Consider the following 22,433-nt stretch of genomic DNA (forward strand, 5'->3'; position numbering starts at 1 on the left):
TATGATAACTCGTTTAACCTACTCAAGTGAGTTTGAAATGGATTCTTCACATTATGTTGGTTACGGGTCGGTTAACCAAGACGATTGTACATGGACAACAATGTGGAAAATCAAGATGTTATTCTTTATTTCATTGAACCTCCCAATGAACCGGGTTCCGATTCAACAAACCGTTGGATCCATGAGGGATGCCACGGTGGAAAACATTATTGTTCTTATGAAGATACCACCACTGGTGTTTTCGAGGACGAAAACTCTTCCAAAGGGGGGAGTAATGTCAGGACACGGGTCCTACGGGTAGGGCCCTACCCTAAAGGGGGGTCACGGACCCCGGCCACGGGCCAGCTAGCAGTGTGGACAGGGGATCCTAGGGCGAAGAGCCTATAAGTATGGGCGGTTGGGTGGAGGATCCAGGTCTCTAGCTCTTGGGGTTTTTACATATATAGTCATGCTATATGCACCTCCATGACTAAGCAATGACAAGTGTATCTCTCTTTTTAGACCTAAGTTGCTCCACTTCATCATAAATTGTTTCTACTTAACCAAAGCATACTTTTTCATGATCACTTGCAATTAATCGATGCATCTATTCTCTTTCAATGATGGATAGCCCTTCTTCTGACTCTGGGAATTTTTCTCAAGGAGATCATGATGTAAATGAAGTTATCATGCCTACACCTCCAGAGTGCAATAGCGTGCGAGCTGCAAAGCAGTTGACCAAATCAGGGGGGCGTGAGGGTCCTTCAAAGCGTTTACAAATCATTCATGGACTTTGTGAACACAACGAAGCTGTCCAATAAGAGTGCAAAAACTACTTACAAAAGGTTTGCAAACAAGTTCAAGGTGAAGAAGACCACATCACCTTTCGAGAGGAGGTGATTTTGGCATTGCAGGGTATCAAGGACGAAACTGCACGTTTGGAAATCAATCAACATGAAATCTATACATTCATGGAAAATTTCCAGAATGAGGTTGTGTAACAATTGTCTTTGTGCTTCAAGGAACACAAGGACCAAGTCGAAGCCTTGAAAGCACATGTAATAGGTTTGGGGTTTGAGATTAGGACCTTTAAAGAACACAAGGAGCAAGTTGAAGCTCTAAAAAGGGTATCAAGGACGAAACTGCACGTTTGGAAATCAATCAACATGAAATCTATACATTCATGGAAAATTTCCAGAACGAGGTTGTGCAACAATTGTCTTTGTGCTTCAAGGAACACAAGGACCAGGTCGAAGCCTTGAAAGCACATGTAATAGGTTTGGGGTTTGAGATTAGGACCTTTAAAGAACACAAGGAGCAAGTTGAAGCTCTGAAAGCGCATGTAGCAAATTTAGGGTCTGAGATGAAGACCTTAAAAATTGCAATCAATTGCTTGAATGCCATTGATAGGAGACTTAGTTGTGTTGTCATGCCTAACGCACAGGGAGGTGTTACTACATCTTCTCCTAAAATGTAATGTTTTTTTAACTAATGCTGTAGCAAAACTTCAAATTATCATTTCCACTCATAACGCACAAGGGGATGTTACTGCATCCTATCCTAAAATGTAATGGTTTTTGATCTAATGATGTTGCAAAACTTCAAATTATCATTGAAGTATCTCTCTCTCTCTCTCTCTCTCTCTCTCTCTCTCTCTCTCTCTCTCTCTCTCTCTCTCTCTCTCTCTCTCTCGATCAGGAACACATGCATGAAAAGCTGTGTGTGTGTGTGTGTGTGTGTGTGTGTGTGTGTGTGTGTGTGTGTGTGTGTGTGTGTGTGTGTGTGTGAGAGAGAGAGAGAGAGAGAGAGAGAGGAGGGGACGAAAGAAGGTTTAAGGGGTAGGGAATGAACAAAAAGGAAAACATCAAAAGATATAGGGAGGGGTAGAAAGAAAAACGGAGAGGTAGCGAAAGGGGGAGGAAAGGAGATATGGAATGAAAAGTAATTCATGCCAAACTTATGTGACACAAATAGTCAGGGCCAAGTAGATTGATGGCTCATATTATATAGATGCAAATCTTCCTATTTAGAAGACTCCAATTTATTGACAACCTTTTAAAAAAATTATTTAACACAGATGGTGTCCTGACCACGGGTTTTGTCCCCATGACACACACATCGAGCTAGATTGTGCAACATTTCTCAAAAAGCTAGGCGAGAAACAACACGGGCTAGGGCTCAACGATCTTTGCAGTGAATCCCATTGGGTATTTTAGGAGATTGTGTGAATATCATGCATTTAAGCCATGGCAGTCAAAAAATGGATGCCATGGCTATGCATATTGAAAATTGTACTACAAATGCTCAAAGCACTAGACCTTTAGAAGTACCTTCCATTATTGGAGTTGCCAACAATTGGGAGGGTCAACAACAACATCCTTGCATTGTTTTTGAAGAAGGAGGATTCTCTAAAATTGAGCATTATTGTCTATCTATTCGTTGCCTTTATCCAAATACAACAATCTTGAAGCATGACTCTATGCTTGCCCTCTACCATGGAAAATGCTTGGTCCACAACTTGGGTGGCTTAAATTTTGTGTGCTCCTTTTGTGTTGCATGTGCTTGGAAGGTTGAAGGTAGGTCTATACGCACATTTGTAGGTAAGTATTGTTGCTTATCAGGAAAAGTCAAATTACTTCCTTTGAGTGATCCGCCAATGGAGCTCAAAGAATTCATGCAAGGTGGTACTACCAAGAGCAAAAAATTTCTTAAACACATCAGAGCATATAATAATGTATTGACTTTTGCTTCTTTGGGTGCTCATGTTGATGAGCAACTTACGCGAGGGAGAGGTGTGTACACTTTTAAAGTTCATGGTGTCATCTACCATAATATTGGGCCCATGACACCGTGGGAAAGAGTGGATCAGATCCCTCGCGTTGCACAATTTTACTTTTTTGATACAGAGAATGAGCTCAACAATAGATTGCATCATGTGCCAGATTTAGATAGAGATTCCTTGCATAGTTTGCAGGCTATGATGCATCGTGTTAACCCATATGCAAATGCCTTACGGTTTGCTACTACAACAATGGGGAATGAAGGAATCCAAACATGAAGATGGTCATTACTGAGAAGCGTACAAATGGTTGGCAATATTTAGCTCCACGTGGATCTAAGGTTGTAGCTATTATGCCAGGGCAAGGAGATGAGAGCAACATCGGCCATCGTGATATTGTATTGCAGTATCGTGATGGGGGGCTTAAAAGGATCTCCAACCTACATCGATCATATATGCCTTTACTATATGTTCTATTATTTCCTAATGGAGAGGATGGGTGGCATCCATATATACCGCAAACTCACAATGAGCAGCAATTTATTACACAAAAACAATATTACACTTTTAGGTTGCAGATAGGAGTGACACCACACAATGCCTTTTACGTGGAGGACGATTGTTGTAGTAGTACATTGTTGATGCCTACAGTACTATGGAGGAGTCAAGGTTATTATGGTTTAGAAACAATCAAAGATCAATTCATGTAGAAGTGTATCAAGGCCTTGTAGACATGCTTGCTTCCAGTGACAATGCACATGGGGTCATGGGTGTTAATGCTGGAAGAAGAATTGTATTGACTTCATCTTTTGTCGGGGGACCTCGGTACATGCAGCAACTCCATCAAGATTCTATGGAAATTGTACGTAAGAGAGGAAAGCCTGATCTATTCATAACTTTCACATGCAACCCAAGGTGGAAGGAAATAGAAGATGCGTTATTGCCAGGACAGACTCCTTCTAATCGTCCTGACTTGGCTACATGTGTCTTTTATCATAAATTCAAAGATTTGATGGACTTTCTTCTTAAAAGGGCTATCTTTGCAAAGGTTGTCGGACATGTTTGTGTAATAGAATTTCAAAAGAGAGGTCTTCCCCATGCTCATATCTTATTGATTCTTGCATCCGAATATAAGCCGACAAAGATGTGGCATTACGATAGAATGGTTTGTGTTGAACTTCCAGATAAAAATTCATTTCCTAATTTATATGATGTTGTGAGTTGTTGCAATGTTCATGGTCCGTGTGACGCATTGGATCGAAATGCTCCATGCATGGTAGATCAAAGATGTAGATTCAAATACCCGCACGAGTTTTGTGAATCTACTTCTGTTGATGGTGATGGATATCCAAGGTATATGTAGCGAGATGATGGTCAATATGTGGTTCAAAAGCAAGAGAGGCTTGATAACAAATGGATTGTTCCCTATAATCCATTGTTGTCTCTAAGATATAAAGCTCACATCAATGTAGAGATATGCTCAACCATATCAGCAGTGAAGTATCTCTATAAGTATGTGTACAAAGGACATGATAGGGCCACAATTGTGCTCCAAGATGGAGAAGGTGTTCTTGATAAAATCAAGAGTTATTTAGATGCACGCTATGTATCCGCATAGGAAGCAATTTGGAAAATTTTTGGATTCTCATTACATGAGGAAAAGCCTGATATATTGTGTTTGCAAGTGCATCTTCCACAACAAAATATGGTTACTTTTGGAGACTCTACTGACATATTCAATTTGGTGAATAATGATGATAAGAGAAAGACAACACTTATAGAGTGGTTTGTAGCAAATCAACAATATCCAAAAGCAAATGATTTATTATATATAGATTTTCCCACCGAATGGGTTTGGAACCCCACTAATAAAGTCTGGTCACATAGGCAAAGAGGTGATACTATAGGGAGAATGTACAATGTTGTTCCCAATGCAGGCGATCTTTATTATTTACGTATGCTGCTTACCATATGCAAGGGTTGTAAATCATTTGAGGAGCTTCACACTTTCAACGGACAAACCTATGCCACTTTCAAGGAAGCTTGCAGTGCCAGGGGTTTGCTACAAAATGATGATGAATGGTTTATGTGTTTGCAAGAGGCATCGTGTACAAGTACCGGCTTGCAATTACGACAACTATTTGTTATGATCTTGGTATTTTGTGAGCCATTATGTCTAGGTATAATGTGGCACCGATTCTCCTTGGAGCTTTCTGAGGATTATGTTTATGATTTGCATGAATGTACAAGTGATGAGGATGTATGTCATGAAATAGCTAAGAATCGAGCATTATGTAGCTTGGAGTCTCTGCTTCAATCATATGGGGAACGACTTTGTGACTACTCTGGGATGCCCGAAGTAGACCGTTCTATATTATCTGGATGTGGGAGTGGTTTGATAGCAGAAGAGAGGATGCTCAATCCAAACGAGCAAATGACTTTAGCCATTCGTATGGAAGCCTCTTTGAATTGTGGACAAAGATCTGCTTATAACGAAATCATGCAAGCAGTTGACTCATCAAATGGGACAGTTTTTTTCTTGGATGGACCCGGTGGGACTGGGAAGAATTATCTCTATAATGCACTACTTTGTCGTGTACGTGGTCAATAGAATGTCGCTTCAGCATGTGCATCCTCGAGAATTGCAGCTTTACTTCTTAGCAATGGACATACAACACATTCAAGATTTAAGATACCAATAGAAGTGCATTCTGAATCAACATGCAACATCAAAGTAAATAGTCAACTTGCAGAGCTTTTGAGATTAGCATCATTGATCATCTGGGATGAGGCTCCCATGGTCCATATTATGATTTTGAGGCCTTGGATGGGACATTGAGAGATGTTATGCAAAGTGATGCATTGTTTGGGGGAAAGGTGTTTCTCCTTGGGGGTGATTTTAGACAAATTTTACCAGTTGTGCCCAAAGGAAGTCGAGCAGACATTGTTGATGCCTCTTTGTGCTGATCTAATGTATGGAAAAATGTGAGGACTCTAAAGCTAATAGAGAATATGCGTGTACTTCATTGTTCCAATGACTTAGTTGAGAGAGACTTTGCAAAATGGGTACTAGAAATTGGCAATGGGAATGTATGTCATGGGGATTTACTTGATACTGTAGCATTTCCAAGTAGTATGATCCTCGAAGATAACAATGTTCAAGGCCTAATTCATATTATATATGGTGACTTACAAAATGTCCAAAGACATGCAAGCTTCTTTAGGGACAAAGGTATTCTTGCACCACGCAATAAGGATGTTTCCATAATCAATGACTTGGCTATGCATAAAATGAGAGGACTTGACAAAAAATACTTGAGTGCATTTCCAAGTAGTATGATCCTCGAAGATAACAATGTTCAAGGCCTAATTCATAGTATATATGGTGACTTACAAAATGTCCAAAGACATGCAAGCTTCTTTAGGGACAAAGGTATTCTTGCACCACGCAATAAGGATGTTTCCATAATCAATGACTTGGCTATGCATAAAATGAGAGGACTTGACAAAAAATACTTGAGTGCAGATTCTCTTTGTACATCAGATTGTAATGGTGGGTTATATCCAAAAGAGTTTTTAAACTCATTGGATCTTGGTGGTGGCTTCCCACCACACTGCTTGCACCTGAAAGAGAATGCTCCAATCATGATCCTTCGCAACCTGGATCCAAGGCGTGGTTTATGCAATGGGACAAGATTGATATGTAAGAATTTTTATCACAGGGTCATTGAGGTGGAAGTAATCACAGGTTCTCATGTTGGAGACAATGTGTTCATACCAAGGATCAACTTTATTATAGGAGCTTCCAAGGATTACCTTTTGAAATGAAGCGTAGACAATTTCCTGTGAGACTTGCATTCGGAATGACCATCAACAAGGCACAAGGTCAAACACTTGGATTCTTAGGTTTGTACCTTGCTACACCTGTTTTTACTCATGGTCAGCTCTATGTAGCAATGCCTCGCATGCGTTCTTCTACTGCCATAAAGATTTTGATAGATGGTAGTCAAACATCGATGGCAAATTCAAATGCAAATCCAATGGCTTGCAACCGAAACATTGTCTACAAAGAAGTGCTAGAGGTCAGAAATGTTTAAGGTATCATACTATCTTTCATCCATGCATTACTCTTTGTCATTAACTTTTTGTTAAATGAAGTTTTATATTAATCCTAATTTTTGTTGTTGTTTATTGATGGCCAGCCGATCTACAGTCAAATACACAATGGATAGGGTGTCTGAATATATTCAAGGTAATTTGTTGAAACTTTACAAAAAAATGAGCCCCACTTTGAAGTTTGAATGATTAAAGCATACTAATCGTGTTGTATGATGCATAGATCCACTTTTTTGGAGGGGACCCATACCTGCAACTGATGTTGTCCATATCTTAGAAGAGTTTGAGGTCATAAGGTATGGCTTTTGAATTATTATTATTTATGTCTTGCAATAGGCTTGGATTTTTCTAACATACTCTTTCTTTTTTGTAGAAAACACTATTATCTAGCCCATCTATTGGTAGGTCTATATGAGTCCACGTGCTATTTAGGACTCATAGGATACTATCATGTTGCCTTAGAGCTAGACAAGGCAGCAGGATGGGGTCATGTCTCTCTTAGAGAGATAGGGTATCAACGGCCCATAAATGCACTACCTTCCTTTGGATTTGAAGCAGAGAATTGGAAAGTGAGAATGTATGTTGTCAATGATACTCCAAGGCAGCTTGGACGAAGTGTGCGATACATTGGGCCCTGGGTGTTACGGGTGCGAACTCGTGTCTATCGCAAGCTTCGCTTTCAACCTAAATGATGCCTTCTACAATGGGTTTGGTTTGATGGTGATCTCTTTTTGGGGTTGGGATTCCTTATGTTTTATCCCTTATCTTTCTGATGTGATTACTCTCTTATCAAGAAGCCTCTTTTTTGTAACAAAACTATTGGCTCCTATTTGGAATGAAAACCATGTTGCACTCTTTGTGCGCGCGTGTGTGTGTACCATGAAAAAAACTAATTAAGATCATACAAGCACAACTTATATGAATACCATGTGTGTCATCAATTTAATTTGTGTCATAGTAAGAGCGAGCGAGACCCACCGGTAAGCGGGTCGCGCAAGCTAGTTTTTTTTAAAACAACCTCTTCAGGTGCGTTTGCAGAGAGAGAGAGAGAAAGAGAGAGAGAGCAATTGCATGCGGGTCTCCCCTTCCTTCCTCACTCGCCTGCACCTTCAACTTATCATCGTATAACAGTATCTCCGTAGATTCGGGTTAATTTATCTTTTTCTAGGATCGTATATATGTATATACTCTTGGCATCTTGAAATATGATATGAGAGTGTCTCTATCGTTAGCATCCACAATCCACCCCTCATTTTCTAGGTCATGATAGATTTTTCAAACAAACAAAATGTGATTAGAAATTGTACGCACTTGTGGGAGACCAAATAGCAAAGTTGCATCGCTTTTGGCTTGTGGGAGACCCAGACAACAAAACCACAAGCCATATGTGATGCTGGTGATTTTGAGTTATGGCTCTCCCGCAAGCCGTATGCATTTGCAAGAGCAAAGTTGCAAGCACATACGATGGAGAGGGGAAAAGAGGGACACACCGAGCACACAACACAATGCCTCACTATAGCTCAAAGTTAACACAACGTCCGAATCCACTAGAGTTTACCTTCAAAACTTGACACTATCTGCAAGCAAACCACCGTCTGCACACGACCATATGCACACACGCTCTACAATACATCAAACAAAACCAATCATTCCGCTCTGCTCAAATCATAGCCTTCCAAACACACACAACCTCTCTCTATCTCTCTTTCCACGACAAACTTCGAGGGGGCACACAACACACGCCAGGAAACACATGCACATAAAACAGAGAAGAGAAGGGGGAAGGGGGAATGACGCCAAGAGATAGCAATGATTTATTTCCTTGCATGTACACAACCATGTACAACCAATTCTCTGAGCCAACACAAACCTCGGCCAAAAAAAAACTAATGAAAAAAGCTCCCATAGCGAAAGCCCTTTCAATATCACGTTCACCTCCTTTTATAAGGGTGGCTAAAAGACCCAAAAAAGAAAAAAGTGGGATCTTTCTTAGCTCTTGGTGCACTTCAAATCGAGCCCCTTTTAGAATTTCCTTTGCACTGCTAGCATTTGGCTTACTCCTTTTGGAAACTCTTGTATGGTGGACATTTCGCTATGTTCTTGTCCGCCCGACTTGGCCACCCATTTGCCCTTTGAACCCTCTTTGCATATGGGGCACCCTTGAGCACCTTTGATCTCTCTCTCTCTCTCTCTCTCTCTCTCTCTCTCTCTCTCTCTCTCTCTCTCTCTCTCTCTCTCTCTCTCTCTCTCTCTCTCTCTCTCATTTGACGCGGGACACCCCCCATGGCACTAGCAATATTGCTAGTGGGGGGTCCCCTTCCCCTCTCAAAATATCTGGGCCCATGACGGGTGCAGGAACCAGCCCCAACCGGGAGCAAGCTACATCATCACTCAGCTGCTGATAGACACCACCGCCAAGGAACACCGCCACCGCCTACTATCAACGCGCCACCGACGTAGGCCAAAATCACTATATTCTGCCCTTCGCGCCACTGCGCGTAGCACCACAATAGGTCCATCATATCCACGCCAAGGGGGAGCTCCCCTCTCTCCATTACACTAGAAAATGGGCTCACGTCCCAACTAATATAAACCGACATCTTGTTATCAAGCCCGGCATGTGGGACTAGACTTGCTATCACATGGTGCTCACTAGTCGATTGCCCCTAAATTCTTTGAAAAGCTCCCCAAAACCTTTACGGTTGCATTGCTTGTGGGAATCCCTTTGGCCCACCAACTTCATGGCTCTGCCATCATTTGAGGCCCCAAGATCGAACACTCGGCCCGTAAAGTCCGGAAAAAGGATCACAGCATTGACTCCAAGCTCCTTTGGCCTTGCCGCATTTTGACTCCTCTCTCGAACTGAGGCCGCAAAAACGTTAAATTTCATCTGCAACCAATCTCGAGCAACTTCAAACAATCTTTGTCCTGGCCATAACCTGCAGTCCATAACTCTTTTTTACGAGCAATCAATTCCTGTTAGATCCATACACGACATAGCACCTTCTCAAACTCTGTAGAGACGTGCAGCATTCTCCATAACTGATGCACTATGCATCTATACATTGATATCCACTTGGGCCACCTGTCCCCAGCTGCCCTGCCCGACGGGGATCTACAACGCACTGCACCTTCAAACTCCAATAACTTGGGCTCCATAGCTCTGTTTGATGAGCCGTCTAGACCTGCTCCTTTAGCACTTCAAGCTCTGTATTTCTAGGTCCAAATATTGCACCTTGAACCTTCTTTATCTGCTACCCAAATTAGTCCCTTTTAGAGCCTTTCTTGGCCTATAAACCGCATCAGCCATACATACCCGCTGCTACCTGTTTGCCCATGATCTTTGTAGTTGCTCTAGCCCTTTGCTATGCTTCTGCTAGTGTGTACATGACGGCCCATGCCATCTTCTATGGTCCACCAACTTTGGCTGCACCATCATTGCCCACCCCTTACTCAACCAAAAAAGAGCTTTATTCCCCTTCTAATTGCGAAACCTGGCACACACTATGACAAAATCAAAACCATATTTACATAGTTTTATTGCAGCCTACTGCCAAACCTTCAAGTGCGTTGCCCCACCCCCTACATGTAACATCTAATGGCCTAAAAACTTGTGTGTAGCGGAAATTAGCATGAACATAGTGGGCATTTCATTAGAATAGATTCCTAATGAGAATTACCAGAGTGCTTGGGTGGAGAGAACAACAAAAAACCTAACACCTAGTTAGATAGCATGAACAATACTTTCAAAAGAGAGAGAAATTAAGCTATTGACAACAGTTGAGGACCGGATTTTCATGGAGCCGGTCCCCCCTCCAAAAGGCTTTGTATTATGGTTTCTCCCATCAAGAGAGACATTGTACAATACAATTCTTTGTGTTCCTTCAAGACTAGCTAGTGCAATGAAGATGAAAGCTTAATGCACTAAGAAAAACACTTAGCAAACACAACATCAATTATCCCCGGTCTCAGACCCAAGACCTCACACACCTTCGAAGATGGTGAGAGCTAGCAGGGTATGAGAGTAGATTGAGAGGAAGGAGTATTCTTACGAGAAAGATGTACATCTCCTCACATAATCACTCATATTAGCATAGCTTAGCTTAGTAATTAGCATGGTAGAGGAGATGAGCATGCATTGAATCTTGGCTCTTGGTTGGATTTGCATCACAAAGCCAAGAGTTGTTGGTGTAGGCCTCCCTTCTCACAAGCTTGGAGTAGGTGGTAAGCTTTCCATTAAAGCTTGAGAAGGAGAGAGAGTCTTATTTACTTCACACATGAGATTGTGTGAGTGTGTGTGTGATAATGACTTGCAAAAATCAGCCCCCCCTCTCTCTCTCTTGGTCGACCCCTCTTGCTATTTGCTCATGCTCTACTCTCATTGGACCTCCCCAGGCCTAGCCAATGGTAATTAAGCAGTATAAGTGATAGCCTTCTAACATGTGTCCCCCTTTCCCCTTTTGAGAGAGCTTTAGGTAATTTAATAATTCAACTCAAATCTCATTGGACCCCTTTGCCTCCTAGTCAATAGGAATCAGGTAAGCCATTGGGCTGCCAAATGCTCATTGGACCCTTTGGGAGACTGTCCAATAGTCTTCTAGAGGACTTAATTCTCATTGGTTCTTTTATTAAGTGTTTTAATATTAATTAAACTAGATTTACTCTAGCCTCATTCTCATTGTTCCACCTCCAAGGCCACCCAATAGGAATTGGTACACCTTGTGGGCATCTGGGCTAGGGAGCTCACATGTGTCCCTCATTCCCTTTGTGTAAAGAGATCTTGTGTGTGTGTGTGTGTGTGTGTGTGTGTGTGTGTGTGTGTGTGTGTGTGTGTGTGTGTGTGTGTGTGTGTGTGACTTTCTTTCTCATTCCATACAAGCAGGCTCACCCCCTCCTATGTAGGGATTTGAAAAGAATTTTGAGACATACACAAAGTATCCAATTCCCCCATGGTTGACCTTTGGAAACAACCTTTGAATTTTGGAACCTTAGCATTTTGGAAGTCTTAATGGGTTGAACCTTAGGGTCTTTTTAGCCCATTGTTGCACATGGCTCTTTTGCAGATGGCCCCCCCTTTGGATTCCTATTTTCCCTCCTTTGGATCCCTACTGTGGCCGGTCTGCTAGCTTAACCAATATTCTAGCTTTTTCTCCCTTGGCACTTCCCCATATTAATGATCAGTTTAACATGAGAAAATCATTTAGGAGAATTAGCTATTGATTATTTTGACATTACCTCTCTCTTGAAATCATAGTGGTCCTCGACTATGGTGTAGAGAAGATAAAGCAAATTCATGAGTCCTTTTCTTAGCGGGTAGAGGATCCCTATGTTACCCTACGACATCATTCCACAATGGATGACTAGTCCATTTGGTGCTTGAGAGCCTGAGGCTACCGCCGCCGCAAGCATTGTAAGCATTGACAAGGTTTAGGTTATCCTTTAAATGTATGCCTTGCATCCATATAGCATCTTCAAAAGGATAATTCTGAAACTTAATAAGATATCGCCGGATAGTCTTACCGCCTCTTAGTACCTTGTCTTCATGTTGGAGAATGGACTCAGGCTGCAGCACCTCCTCTTGGTCCTCTATCTCCGGTGGGTCTTCAGTAGTTGGTTCTTGAGGTGGCTCTCCTTTGTAAGGCTTTAATAGGCTCACATGGAAAGCATTGTGTATGAGCCAATGATTGGGCAACTTGAGTTTATAGGCCATCTCATTGATTGGCCTAAGAATCTGGAAGGGACCATAGTAACTTTTTGCTAGTTTAGCATAGTACTTTTGGTGTCCCGTAGGATTCTTGCCCGTCGTGTGCCTTAATCGAGCCTTGGGAAATTTTAATAAGACACAATCGTTTTCTTCAAAGGCTTGGGCTCTTCTGTGCTTGTCAGTAGCAGCCTTTTGCCTTTGTTGTGAGATAGAGATAGTATTCTTAATCGTTTGAAAAGATTCTTGTAGGTCTCAGCTATACTCATCTACAACAGCGAAGATCTTCCCATGTACCTTAAGTAGCAAGAGACTTTCTGATCTTCCCTCAATTACCTCGAAAGGTGCTTTTCCCGTGGAAGTATGTAGAGTGTTCTTGTAAGCATACTCCACTAAGGGTAAGTACCCCTCCCATTGGGATCTTTGATCTACTTCCGTTACATAGGCTTTTAGTAGATCAAGAATTGTTAGGTTAGCTATTTCACTTTGGCCATCTATTTGTGAATGGTAGGCCGAAGAGAAGTTTAGCCTTGTCCCTAAATTCTCAAAGAGACCCTTCCAGAAATTACTAGTCATTCTAGGATCTCTATCTGACACTATGGACATTGGCAAGCCATGGTACTTGAAAATTTGTGAAATGAAGAGGGTTGCCATTTGATGGGCTTTGATAGTCTTTTTGATAGGTATAAAATGAGATTGCTTACTGAACCTTTCCCCTATCGTCCATATTCCCGTATTCCCATGGATAGACTTAGGCAGTCCATGGATATGCTCTCCCATGGTGAATTAGGGATTGGCAAGGGTTGAAGCAATCCAAGTTGCTTCCCTCTATCAAATTTTGTCTTTTGGCATACCACACATTTAGAAACATACTCTTGTATGTTCACTTTCATGGTAGGCCAATAGAAATATGTTTCAATTCCCTTTAAGGTAGACTGAATCCCTCTATGCCCCGCATAAGGTGGAGCATGAGATTCATACATTACTTTCTCACGTAGTGAGTTAGTAACATAGTCTATTTCCATAGAGAAGATAACCATCTTGTAAAGCAAATGGTTCTTCTTTCTTCCCTAATGCAAGGGCTGTAATCACATCTCAAAAATCGGGATCAATAGCATACTCATCTATCATTGAAGATAGATCATTGTGAGTTGCTATGGAAACCGCATTCACTCTCGATCGTCTTGAGAGTGCATCAGCTACTTGATTATGCTTGCCAGCAATGGGACCAATATGAAAATGAAATTGCAAAAGGAAATTTGCCCACCTCATTTGTCTGTTGGAGAGCTTGGTCTGTGTCATGAAGTACTTAAGACTTTGGTGATCCGTTCGCAGAATGAAAGGAGTCCCCAATAAATAGTTCTTCCATGAGTCTAAGGCATGTAGAACTGCAAGGAATTCCTTTTCGTATATTCCTAGAGCTTGCTCAACAGGGTCGAGCATTCGACTTTCATAGCCTATGGCGTTCCCTTCTTGAAGCAAAACAGCTCCAAGGCAATGACCACAAGCATCACATTGGACCTCAAATGGTTCTGAGAGATCCGGTAGTGTAAGCACAAGTGGAGAGATAAGCTTTTCTTTAAAATTTTCGAAAGCATTGTTCTCCTTAGCAGACCATGTGTACCTAATGCTTTTCTTTGTTAGGTCATGTAATGGTCCCGCAATTTGTGAGAACTTTTCTATGAAGCATCTATAGTATGCACACATACCTATAAAGTTTCTTAGTTCATGAAAATTCTTTGGTTTAGGCCATCCTTTTATTACCTCTAACTTTCAATGGATCCATTTGGATGCCATCTTGAGACAATGTGACCTAAATACTGAATCTCTTGCAAGAAAAATTCACTTTTCTTTCGATTCACATAAAGTTTATTCTCTCTTAAAACTTGAAATATTACCTGGAGGTGTGCTTGTGTTCATCTAATGAATTAGAGTAGATGATAATATCATCAAAGAACACTCTAGTGAAGGTTCGATGAGGCCTGAACAACTTCTCAATCAAGCGGTTGAATGTGGCTGGTGCATTGGTCAAGCCAAAAGGCATGACAATGTATCCGTAAAGACCAAATGTGGTACGAAATGCGGTCTTTACAATGTCTTGATCAACTATCCGTATTTGATGATAGCCACTTTTTAGGTCAATCCTATTGAAGTAGGTCGATCCTTGTAGCTTATCAAATAGGTCTTCTACCCATGGAATGGGAAACCTATTCTTGATAGTGATCCTATTTAGTGCTCTATAGTCGACACACATACGATATGTGCCGTCTTTATTTTGCACTAATAGCATAGGTGAGCAAAATGGAGATGAGCTAGGCCTAACCATGCCCTTCTCAACTAACTCATGCACTTGCCGCATAATCTCCTCTTGTTGAGCTTGAGAAACTCTATAAGGAGGTTTGTTAGGCGGTGAACTTCCTGGAAGAAGTTCAATTGCATGGTCATCATTACCTCGTTTAGGAGGTAGCTCACAATAGATGTCTTCAATAAAAACATCTTGAAACCCCTTGAGAAAATTGGATAACTCTAATTCCTTTCGGTTGTTTTTATTTTATTTTGCTAAAGCATTAGGTTCATTTTGAGAATCTTTAACAAAAATCATGTACACGGAAATAGAGCTCTTTATTGACTTGTTGAAAACTGGTGTATGTACAATGGGGATAGTTTTACCCATTTCCTTAGCATCTATATACATGTATTTTTCCCTGAACTTAAAGGAGATTCTCCTTTCAGGGAATTTAACATTGGCAGCCAGGTGATCAAACCATGGTGCCCCTAGGATTACATCCTCATGCTTGAGAGGAGAGATAAAGAATTCCTCTTTGACCACATAGCTTTGGACATGAAGCCTCAATTTACCGATTAAGGGAGTGACTAAAGCTTCTTGCCCCTTGAAAGCACTGTCTACGGGTAGGACATCTCCCATCTTGTAGGCTTGTATGCCTAGCTTGGTGGCCAACTCTATAGATATAAAATTGTGAGTAGAACTAGGGTCAAAGAGAATAAAAGCATCATGTTCTCTACCTTTCCCCAAGCATGGCATAGAGGAGATACTTTGTGGTGAGTTTGGTGAGTCTCCTCCTCTTGGATTTCAACCAAGGTAGCTCTAGGAGGATCTTGGCGGTTGTTCTTTTGGGGGACAAGCGCGGTACGCATGCCCTTGTTCGTCGCACTTGAAACACCGGTTATCCTTGTGATAATGCTCAAGCTCTTCAGGAGAGAGTTTGTTTTTTCCTTTGTAAACTCCCTTCTCTTTAACTTTGTTGGAGTTGTCCTTAGGAGACTTTTGGACATTGTCCTTCCCCTTAGGCTCGTTGGAACCCTTGTTTTCCGTGGGCTTATTATTTCTTTTAGCCCCCGTTTGGAAATTGATTTGAGAGGCCACCATAGTATGGTGTATTACCGCCGATATGGTACGTGGCCTTTGGGAGTTGACATACTCCGCCATTTCTTCGGTTAAGCCCACACAAAATTGTTGCTTTTGCTCTCCAAAATCCAACTTTTTGAAGACAGTGGCTTTGAGTTGTAGGTCCCAAAACTTGTCTACATATTTGTGGATGGATTCGTAGGGAGAGAGCTTTAAGCTTCGCCATTCGGTGAGTACTTTGTCTTTGGCATCGGTGGCCAAAAACTGCTTCATAATGGAAGCTCTTAAAGCTTTCCATGTTCGCGGAGCTTCACCGTTGGCTCGTAGGCTAGACCACCATTGCCTGGCGGAATTTTGAAAGTGCATAGCTACATGGCGTAGCTTAGAGGACTCCGTGAAGCCCTCATCTCCAAACGCCGCATCAAACTGTTGGATAAAGGCCAAGACTTTGTCCGTAGCACCAAAGGTGCCATCATAGGTAAGGAAAGAGATGCTCTTCCCTCCCTCTTTGAACTTCTTGAGCTTGGAAAACCTCTTCCACGCGGCATAGGATTTCCTATGGCCTCTTCTTTTTGATGGTTCAAAGGTTGCACCATCACTTTCTTCAGAAGGTGAAGAATTTGAGGAAGGTGGAGAAGAGGGTGACCTCTTTCTCGCCTTTTTCTTGTCTTAATCTTCGTCATCTTCACCATCACTTTCATAAGAGGAAGAGGATGAAGAAGATGGAGAAGAGGGTGTCCTCTTTCTCGCCTTTTTCTTCTCTGCTTTTTATCATCCCTCTTTGAATTATGGTGTGGAGAAGGGTGCGATGGTCTTCTCCGCTTTGGTGGTGATGGAGAGCGTTTTGCCCGCCGTCTTCATGGAGCCATCTCGGCCGAGGTTGCGGGAGACTCACTTCTTTCTCGTTCCTTCGGTGGAGGCTCTTGTCATCAAGAAGTAAATTCTTGAGCCCTTCGTATGGATTCTTTTATTCTTCCCGAATCGGAGAGAGAACTCTCTTGGAAGTCTCACAAGGAGGCTTCCTAGGTGTTCTCTCGTCATGGTGTTGAGCTTGGAGAATCCCATGAGCACGAAGCTGCCGTTGCACTTCACTTTGGAGAGATGGATTGCCCATGGCTTGTTGAAGCCTAGAAACAAGATAGTTAAGAAGCATCGAAGCATCATTAGTAGCTTGCTCATTAGCAAAATCAAAGTTATCAACATTAATTTCACTCTCTTTACTATTGTCAGCCATTCTAACAACTTTTAGGTGTAAACTTTTTAGGTGTACTTTAGCACTTCAAGCCCTAGTTGCTATTCCTCTTTACCCCTTTAGAAAAAGCACTCAAGCTACTGTACCCGTGGCTCGAACACCATTAATTGCAAGGAATAGAAGAGAGGGTCGTTCAACACTAAAACAACACCGGCTCCTGTCAAGCTTCTAATAGCTCAATAGTGGTTAAGCCGTAGGCAAGCCCCGTAGGACTCCACTATTAAGACCATAGCTCTCGATGGTGATGCCTCGTTAGCTGCACGAAGGCAGGCGCACTGCAAGGCTAAAAAATCCCTATTGTACTTACTCACAGGCAATTAATGATACCAACCATTTATAGCTAGCTTGCGGACCTCCCTTCTTGAGCAAGAAAAGAGAAACCTTGCGCTTTGATACCAATGTAACATTTAATGGCCTAAAAACTTGTGTGTAGCGGAAATTAGCATGAACATAGTGGGCATTTCATTAGAATAAATTCCTAATGAGAATTACAAGAGTGCTTGGGTGGAGAGAGAAACAAAAAGCATAACACCTAGTTAGATAGCATGAACAATACTTTCAAAATAGAGAGAAATTAAGCTATTGACAACAGTTGAGGACCGGATTTTCATGGAGCCGGTCCCCCCTCCAAAAGGCTTTGTATTATGGTTTCTCCCATCAAGAAAGACATTGTACAATACAATTCTTTGTGTTCCTTCAAGACTAGCTAGTGCAATGAATATGAAAGCTTCATGCACTAAGCAAAACACTTAGCCAACACAACATCAATTATCCCCGGTCTCAGACCCAAGACCTCACACACCTTCGAAGATGGTGAGAGCTAGCATGGTATGAGAGTAGATTGAGAGGAAGAAGGAGTATTCTTATGAGAAAGATGTACATCTCCTCACATAATCACTCATATTAGCATAGCTTATCTTAGTAATTATCATGGTATAGGAGATGAGCATGCATTGAAGCTTTGCTCTTGGTTGGATTTGCATCACAAAGCCAAGAGTTGTTGATGTAGGCCTCCCTTCTCAAAAGATTGGAGTAGGTGGTAAGCTTTCCATTAAAGCTTGAGAAGGAGAGAGAGTCTTCTTTACTTCACACATGAGATTGTGTGAGTGTGTGTGTGATAATGCCTTGAAAAAATCAGCCCCCTCTCTCTCTTGGCCGACCCCTCTTGCTATTTTCTCATGCTCTACTCTCATTGGACCTCCCCATGCCTAGCCAATGGTAATTAAGCAGTATAAGTGATAGCCTTCTGACAGGTGTCCCCCTTTCCCCTTTTGTGAGAGATTTAGGTAATTTAATAATTCAACTAAACTCTCATTGGACCCCTTTTCCTCCTGGCCAATAGGAATCAGGCAAGCCATTGGGCTACTGAATGCTCATTGGACCCCTTGGGAGACTGTCCAATAGTCTTCTAGAGGACTTAATTCTCATTGGTTCTTTTATTAAGTGTTTTTAAATTAATTAAACTACATTTACTCTAGCCTAATTCTCATTGGTCCACCTCCAAGGCCATCCAATAGGAATTGGGCACACCTTGTGGGCATCTGGGCTAAGGAGCTGACATGTGTCCCTCGTGCCCTTTGTGTAAAGGGAGCTTGTGTGTGTGTGTGTGTGTGTGTGTGTGTGTGTGACTTTATCTCTCATCCCCTACAAGCTAGGCTCGCCCCCTCCTATGTAGGGATTTGAAAAGACTTTTGGGACACACACAAAGCATCCAATTCCCCCCATGTTTGACCTTTGGACACAACCTTTGAATTTTGGAACCTTATCATTTTGGAAGTCTTAATGGGCTGAACCTTAGGGTCTTTTTAGCCCATTGTTGCACATGGATCTTTTGCAGATGGCCCCCCCTTTGTATCCCTATTTTCCCTCCTTTGGATCCCTATTTTGGCCGGTCTGCTAGCTTAACCAATATTCTAGCTTTTTCTCCCGTAGCACTTCCCCATATTAAATGATCAGTTTAACATGAGAAAATCATTTAGGAGAATTAGATATCGATTATTATGAAACTACATCACATAGATTTCACCTGGATCAAACACTTGCCATTGGTGTCTTTCACCCATTTGTAACATCACCCCATAGTGCCGTACCCCAGCGCATAGACCATCACGTGTGTAGACTGCTGCCTTCAACACTCCATGCATTCATTTCCAAACTTCCCACTATATACTGAGAATCACCGCACATACCACCATCAAAGAAACATGAACCTAACAACAGGCTCGAACACATGTCTGACCCTCCCTCCCAACCAAGTAAAGTGGAGGCTTCAACCATAGACCCCTGTGCCTGCTGAACAATCCACCGCATAGCTGTATCTACCATTATGTTCATCAACCATAGCTCACATGCCTTTAATGGAAGTAAGACCACTACCTAGGATTCTCCTTTATCCACCAGTGGACATGTCTGCTCCATCGAAATCTCCACTGTCTTTGGCAACACAACCTCGTCTTTGGCCATACACTCAATTCCAGCATCATCGAGCCCTCCTTCTGCAACTAGCTGCTCTTCAAAATCAACCATTTCCACTTGCCTGTCAGCTTGAGCTGCTTCAATCACCTCTTCTACTCCTGCATCATGGTCTGTCAAAGTAGAGAGAAATGCTCCCCACACTACATCCTCTTGATCATCATCCCTGGGTAGGGCCACATTATCCCTTGCAGCAAGGATCTGCACCGTCTCCATCTGCATAGCTCCATTTGTGGGCATAGACTACTCCACTCGGTCCCCATTAAGCACATCGACTTTCTCTGTTCCCTACTCTTATTTAACATTTGTTATCACCATATCATCAAACACATAATAAGGGAGATTTACCTTTACCATCTCAAGTTTGTCAAACTCCGTCTCCTCACCACAGGATGTGGACTCATCTGCTCTATCCTCCTTGCTTGTCTCCCAACAACTCGAGCTTGTATCTTCATCATCACCGGCATCATATACCGACTCTACATCTGCATCTGCATCCCCTTGCTGGTCCACCAATGATTGATCATCTTCATGACGTTCCTCACTTTCTCCACCTGCTTTTGAACCCTCAGTATCTACAACCCAATTGCATTATGCTACCTTTTCATGCGTACTTTCCACAAGAACAGTCTTTACCTTTGTAATCTACTCTGGAACCTCAACATCTGCTACCGGTTTTGCACCTTGGTTCACCTCGACATGGAGCTTCTCCTCGTTGACAAGCTCGTCCACCCTCGGCACATGCACATCACAAACTGGAAACCTCCAAGGAACATAACTAACCATAGGCGTTACCTCCATAGGCTCTGCACTTTGAAAAACTGGAACCGCCTTTGGTCGGGCGGACCAAAGAACACTCCGCTACCACCGCAATAGGCACATAATCTGCAGGATTCAACATGCCCAACTTCAGCTTCCACTTTACCTTTCTGCTCTTCATCTTGTCCAGATAGACCATGTCCTCATATGTATCCACACCGTCTTCCACCATTTCTCTAATCCTTAGATGCAAGAACTCTAGCAACATCAATAGCTTCAAATATTGATTGCTTTTTACCCCAATAGCAACCTCTAACTACTTCCAATAGGCTTCAAACTACTCAAGAAAAATGGAAAAAACTTTACTTACATCCTGTCGTACCGCCTTCAGCTTTGCACTAGCTTCCTCTGTAGTGATCACCTCTGGAAACTGCTCCAGAAACCGATTTTGCAGCTCCTGCCATGATCCTCGATCATTGCTCTTTAAACCATCGAACAAAATCTTGGCTCATCCGCGCATCAGCAGTGGCACCGTCTGTAGCTTTTCCGCATCTGTCAACACGCATCGACAATAGCCATAACTCAAAATCTACTAACCAATCCTCAGGATCAACTACCATAAATATGGGGCCAAAACTTTGCTCCACCATCTCTGCCAGCTTCAAATTCAACCACTAAACACCTCGACCATCAGCCAACCGTTTTGTCAGCTCTACCAAACCTTGCTTTCAACCTCATATCGGAGCATCAGACAGCTCCTCAGCGGGGGCACCAGAAGATGGAGAGGAGGAAAGGGGAACACCCCCATCATACAACACAATGCCTCACTATAGCCTAGGCTTTACACATCATCCCAATCCACTAGAGTTCACCTTCAAAACTGGACACTATCTGCAAGCAAACCACCGCATACACACACACACACTCTCTCTACAACGCATCAAACAGACCCAATCATTCGGCTCTGCTCAAATCACAGCCTTCCACACACACACAGCCTCTCTCTATCTCTCTTTGCACGACAAACTTTGGGGATACACACACGCCGACACACGCCCAAAAACACACGCACACAAGCAGAGAAGAGAAGGGGGAATGACACCAAGAGACAGTAATGATGGATTTCCTTGCATATACACAACCATGTACAACCAATTCTCTGAGCCAAAAAAAGCCTAATGGCAAAAGCTCCCAGAGTGAAATCCCTTTCAATATTACATTCACCTCCTTCTATAGAAGTGGCTAAAAGACCCAAAAAAGAAAACCCACCTCGTGCACTTCAAATTGAGCCCCTTTTAGAATTTTCCTTGCATTGCTAGCATTTGGCTTTGTTCTTGTCCACCCGACTTGGCCGCCCATTTGCCCTTTGAACCCTCTTTGCCCCCTTGAGCACCTTTGAACTCTCTCTCTCTCTCTCTCTCTCTCTCTCTCTCTCTCTCTCTCTCTCTCTCTCTCTCTCTCTCTCTCTCTCTCTCTCTCTCTCTCTCTCTCTCTCTCTCTCTCTCTCTCTCTCTCTCTCTCTCTCTCTCTCTCTCTCTCATTCATTTGACGCGGGACACCCCCCATGGCACTAATGATATTGCTAGTGGGGGGTCTCCTTCCCCTCTCAAAAGAATTGTGCCCATGACGGGCGCAGGAACCAGTCTCAACCGTGCACAAACCACGTCATCACTCAGCTGTTGTCAACAGGCGCCACCGACAAGGACCACCCCCGCAGGCTACTGCCGGCACGCCATCGACGCAAGACAAAATCGCTAGATTCCCCCCTTGTGCCACTACATGCAGCGCCAGAAGAGGCCCGCCATATTCACACCAAGGGGGGAACTCCCCCCTCTCCACTTCACTAGACAATGGGCTCACATCCCAGCTAATATATGCCAACATCTTGTTGCCGAGCCCCGCATGTGGGACTAGACTTGCTACCACGTGGTTCTCACTGGTAGAGTGCCCCTTAAATTCTTTGTAAAGCTCTCAAAAACCTTTACGGTTGCATTGCTTGTGAGAATCC

At 42.7% G+C, this 22,433-nt stretch overlaps 2 protein-coding genes across 2 annotated transcripts; both read left to right on the forward strand.

The window, feature by feature from the left end:
• The first annotated feature begins 3,413 nt into the window (after positions 1-3,413).
• Positions 3,414-5,369, forward strand: LOC147447637 (uncharacterized). Its single transcript, XM_086523652.1, has 3 exons — positions 3,414-4,111; positions 4,208-4,323; positions 4,444-5,369. Exons 1-3 carry the CDS (start codon positions 3,414-3,416, stop codon positions 5,367-5,369), a joined length of 1,740 nt encoding a protein of 579 aa, XP_086379778.1.
• A 1,583-nt stretch (positions 5,370-6,952) lies between these two features.
• On the forward strand, positions 6,953-7,566 carry LOC147447638 (uncharacterized). Its single transcript, XM_086524375.1, has 3 exons — positions 6,953-7,010; positions 7,098-7,170; positions 7,248-7,566. The coding sequence occupies exons 1-3, from the start codon at positions 6,953-6,955 to the stop codon at positions 7,564-7,566; spliced, it is 450 nt and encodes a 149-aa protein (XP_086380501.1).
• The last annotated feature ends 14,867 nt before the right edge of the window (positions 7,567-22,433 follow it).

Source organism: Adiantum capillus-veneris, chromosome 11 (genome assembly GCF_014529385.1).
Source record: "Adiantum capillus-veneris isolate H3 chromosome 11, ASM1452938v2, whole genome shotgun sequence".
Taxonomy (NCBI): Eukaryota; Viridiplantae; Streptophyta; class Polypodiopsida; order Polypodiales; family Pteridaceae; genus Adiantum; species Adiantum capillus-veneris.

Coding starts and splice junctions, on each gene's coding strand:
- LOC147447637 (XM_086523652.1), top strand. CDS start 3,414: ATGGAGGAGTCAAGGTTATTATGGTTTAGAAACAATCAAAGATCAATT. Junction 4,112..4,207: donor GATGGTGATGGATATCCAAG/GTATATGTAGCG, acceptor GTTGTCTCTAAG/ATATAAAGCTCACATCAATG. Junction 4,324..4,443: donor TGTGCTCCAAGATGGAGAAG/GTGTTCTTGATA, acceptor TGTGTTTGCAAG/TGCATCTTCCACAACAAAAT.
- LOC147447638 (XM_086524375.1), top strand. CDS start 6,953: ATGGCCAGCCGATCTACAGTCAAATACACAATGGATAGGGTGTCTGAA. Junction 7,011..7,097: donor GGTGTCTGAATATATTCAAG/GTAATTTGTTGA, acceptor TATGATGCATAG/ATCCACTTTTTTGGAGGGGA. Junction 7,171..7,247: donor GAAGAGTTTGAGGTCATAAG/GTATGGCTTTTG, acceptor TCTTTTTTGTAG/AAAACACTATTATCTAGCCC.